The sequence below is a fragment of the Solanum verrucosum genome, unplaced genomic scaffold (assembly GCF_900185275.1).
Source record: "Solanum verrucosum unplaced genomic scaffold, falcon-dt-bn FXZP01000156.1, whole genome shotgun sequence".
In the NCBI taxonomy this organism is placed as follows: domain Eukaryota; kingdom Viridiplantae; phylum Streptophyta; class Magnoliopsida; order Solanales; family Solanaceae; genus Solanum; species Solanum verrucosum.
In genome coordinates, this window is record NW_026020354.1 from 2,471,331 (window position 1) to 2,475,252 (window position 3,922).

A 3,922-nucleotide genomic window follows, 5' to 3' on the forward strand; every position below is an offset into this window, starting at 1 on the left:
TGATTTCTTGATTGTTTCTCACGTTTAACTATCTAAAAGCACTCCTAAACATCATAAGATCTTTCCTATCACAAATCATAACCTTGAATTCATAATTCAAATTCAAGGTAGAGTTGAGAGTCGAGTCTTGAGAGTTCTTTGAGTCATTTTAAGAAGTCTTTTACAAACATTTTAAACATGTTTTAAGACTTAAGCACTGAATTGAGTAAGAGTAAGAGTAAAGTTCATTTCTTCAAAAGATTATATGGGAACTAAGTATTCCCAAGAGTTAAAATATTTTCACATTTAAACAAGAAAGAAAACACCGATTTCCAACAGAGCTTTTAAGCTAGTTTTTGAGTAATAATCTCAAACCATAGAAGGAGTTATGTTTTTAAACATATGAGCTGGGCATATTTTGGGAGTAGTATTGAGCACCGATATGGGGACGAGTTCATAAAAGCTCAAGTCTCCATAAACCATGTAGCCATCGTGGGTAGAAAGGGTCATACTTTTTATATGATTGCTTAATGCTTTTTAGCATAGACTAGTGGATCCACTTAGATGAGGCGTTCTATATCCTGGAAAGTTATAGGACAGTTCTGGCAGTGTGGGCGAGACATTGTACCATCACATAGCTCATAGTGATAGTTGTCGGTTAGAGAAACTCTCACAGAAGTTTATTACTTTATTATATAAATATACATTAAGTTGCTATTGTATTTTTCAATATATTGAGTTGCTACCTACTGTTTAAATGCTTTATATAAACTGCATCTTTACTGTTGTTTATTTATGCATTGAGTTAAGTATCCATGAGTTGAGTAAAGCTGAGGTAAGTGTTTCTTTCATAATTCAGTTCAAGCTTATGTTAAGTTTAGTTTTCCTCTCGCATGCTCGTACATTCAATGTACTGATGCCATTTAGCCTGCATCGTCTTATGATGCAGATACTGGTAATCAGGATCAGCATCCAGCGCCTCGTTGATCCAGTCGAGCACTCAGAGTTAGTTGATGGGCCTCCTTGCTTTCTGGAGGATCCCTTTGGTTATGTTTTGTTTTATTGATTTGTTTATTTCAGTTGTTAGGATGATCGAGGGTCTTGTCCCGACATCCCTCCTAGTATTTAGAGGCTTCATAGATAGTTAGTTATTAGTTCAGTCATCTTGCTATTTCAGTTGTTTTGAATATAAGACTTGAGTTGCCACTTTGGCTAAGTTGAATGTTATTTGTAAACATTCTTAGTTTATCTATTTAGACAATTTATTTAAGATTGTATTTAAGTACATTTTCTATTGAGTAAGTCATCCGCTGAGAGTCTAGCTAGGCCAATGGTTTACTTGGGGCCAACAATGGTTCTTGAGTGCCCGCCATGCCCAGGGTGTAGGTTCGGGGCGTGACAAACTTGGTCTCAGAACACAGAGTTCAAGAGTCCTGGGGAGTCTATGAAGCCGTGTCTGTAGAGTCCTAGTTATCGGTGTGAAACATGACACATCTATAATTAGGAGGCTGCAACATTTAGGAACTATCTCACTTCTTTCATATTCATTTCGGGAGATGTAGTTTATCTCTATACAAGTTCCTTTCTAACTCGTGCTTGTACATATCTTTCAGATCATGCCTCTAGGAAGAGCTGTTAGAGGTCGTCCCATTAGGACGAATGTTGAGGAACAAGGGGTACCTAATGCACCAGAAGTGCAACCCCAAGGAAAGGTCACCAATGCTGAATTTAGGGAAGCTATCTGAATGCTTAGTCAAGTTGTGACCAACCAAGTTGGACAGAGAGGAGTTCGACAGGATGTGGCTAATACATCAAGGATATGAGAGTTCTTAAGGATGAATCCTCCAGACTTTAGTAGTTCAAGTATCACTGAGGATCCGGAAAACTTCGTTGAGCAACTTCATAAGGTTTTTGAGATTATGCACGTCACCGATGTTGAGAGAGTGGAATTAGCTACATACCAACTAAAGGGTGTCGCTAGAATCTAGTTCGATCAATGGAAGAAGGGTAGAGCTGAGGGTGCATTGAATATGAGTTGGGCTATGTTTGAGGAGGCCTTCTTGGAAGGTTTCTTTCCTTGGGAACTGAGAGAAGCAAAGGTACGAGAATTCCTTAATCTTAAGTAGGAATCTCTGAGTCTACATGAGTATAGCCTTAAGTTCACCCAACTGTCCCGTTATACCCCAAAAATGGTTACAGATATGAGGAGTAGGATGTATATTTTTGTTGCTAGGTTGTCTCATCTATCGAGTAAGAAAGGTAAGGCTGCGATGCTAATAGGTGATATGGACATAGCGAGGCTGATGATTCATGCGCAACAGGTTGAAGAGGATAAGCTGAGGGATAGGGAAGAATTTAGAAACAAAAAGGCTAAGACATCTGGGAATGAGTTCGGGCAGCAGAAAAGTAATGCCAACCAGGAATCCTTCCAACAAAAGCAAAAGGGACATGCTCCATCATCTTCTAGTGCACCTGCACCAAGGAACAAAAGTGTACAATAGTCAGAATTCACAACATTTCAGAGCTAGACCTGCATAATATCAAGGTAGGGTGGCACAAGGAGGTAACTGGGCTCCTACATGTGCTAAGTGTGGTAGAAATAACCCCAGAGCGTGTCGTGATGGCTCCACTGTTTTCTTCAAGTGTGGTCAAGAGGGTCACTTCAATAAAGAGTGCCCTAAGAACAGGCAGGGCAGTGGAAATAGGGGCAATAGAGACCAATCTTCTACAGTTGCTCAACCAGACAGAGCTGCACCTAGAGGAGCTACTTCGGGGTTTGGCGAAGGAGCAAACCGCCTATATGCTATCACTAGTCGCCAATAGAAAGATAATTCGCCAGATGTTTTCACTGGTATGATCAAAGTGTTAACTTATGATGTTTATACTTTGCTAGATCCAAGAACGAGTTTATCTTTTGTGATCTCCTATGTTGCAATGAATTTTGATGTTCTTCGTGAGCAAGTTCTTGAACCCTTCAGTATTTCTACACCTGTTGGTGAGTCTATTCTAGATGAGAGAGTCTATCTCATTGTACCATTTCCGTCAATCACAAGAGCACTATGGATGATTTAGTTGAGTTAGACATGGTAGATTTTGATGTCATTCTAGGTATGGACTGACTTCATGCCTGTTATGCATCAGTCGATTGTAGAACTCGAGTGGTCAAGTTCCAGTTTCCTAATGAGCCAACTATAGAGTTGAAGAGTAGTTCAGCAGTGCCTAAGGGTCGATTCATTTTGTACCTTAAGGTGAGAAAGTTAGTTTCCAAGGGCTGTGTTAATCACTTAGTCCAAGTTAATGACTCTAGTGTTGAGACAGCACCTATTCAGTCAGTTTAAGTTGTTAGCAAGTTTCCAAAAGTCTTTCCAGATGATCTACCCGGAGTCCCTCCTAAGAGAGAAATACACTTGGGTATAGATATTCTTCCCGATACTCGTCCTATCTCTATTGTTCCATATAGAATGGCTCCAACAAAGTTGAAAGAGTTAAAAGTGCAGCTGGAAGATCTCTCAAAGAAAGGTTTTATTCGATCCGATCTTATTAGTGAGAAAGAAAGATGGTTCTCTTAATATGTGCATAGATTACCGTCAGTTGAATAAGGTTAATATCAAGAATAAGTATCCTCTTCCAAGAATTGATGATCTTTTTGCAACTTCAGGGCGCCACTTGTTTTTCTAAGATAGACCTCAGATCTGGCTATCATAAGTTGAGAGTACAAGAAAATGATATCCCTATGAAAGCATTCAGGATCCGCTATGGTCATTATGAGTTCCTAGTTATGTCCTTTCGTTTGTCCAATGCTCCTGCAACATTCATGGACCTTATGAACACAGTATGAAAACCTTATTTAGATATGTTTGTCATCTTGTTCATTGATGGAATTCTAATCTATTCGAGGAGTGAGGAAGATCATGTTAGTCATCTCAGAATAGTTCTCCAAACT

At 39.3% G+C, this 3,922-nt stretch overlaps 1 protein-coding gene across 1 annotated transcript; it reads left to right on the forward strand.

Moving 5' to 3' along the window:
- The first annotated feature begins 2,168 nt into the window (after nt 1-2,168).
- LOC125837660 (uncharacterized) lies at nt 2,169-2,802 on the forward strand. The gene is made up of 2 exons (XM_049516743.1): nt 2,169-2,385; nt 2,651-2,802. Exons 1-2 carry the CDS (start codon nt 2,169-2,171, stop codon nt 2,800-2,802), a joined length of 369 nt encoding a protein of 122 aa, XP_049372700.1.
- The last annotated feature ends 1,120 nt before the right edge of the window (nt 2,803-3,922 follow it).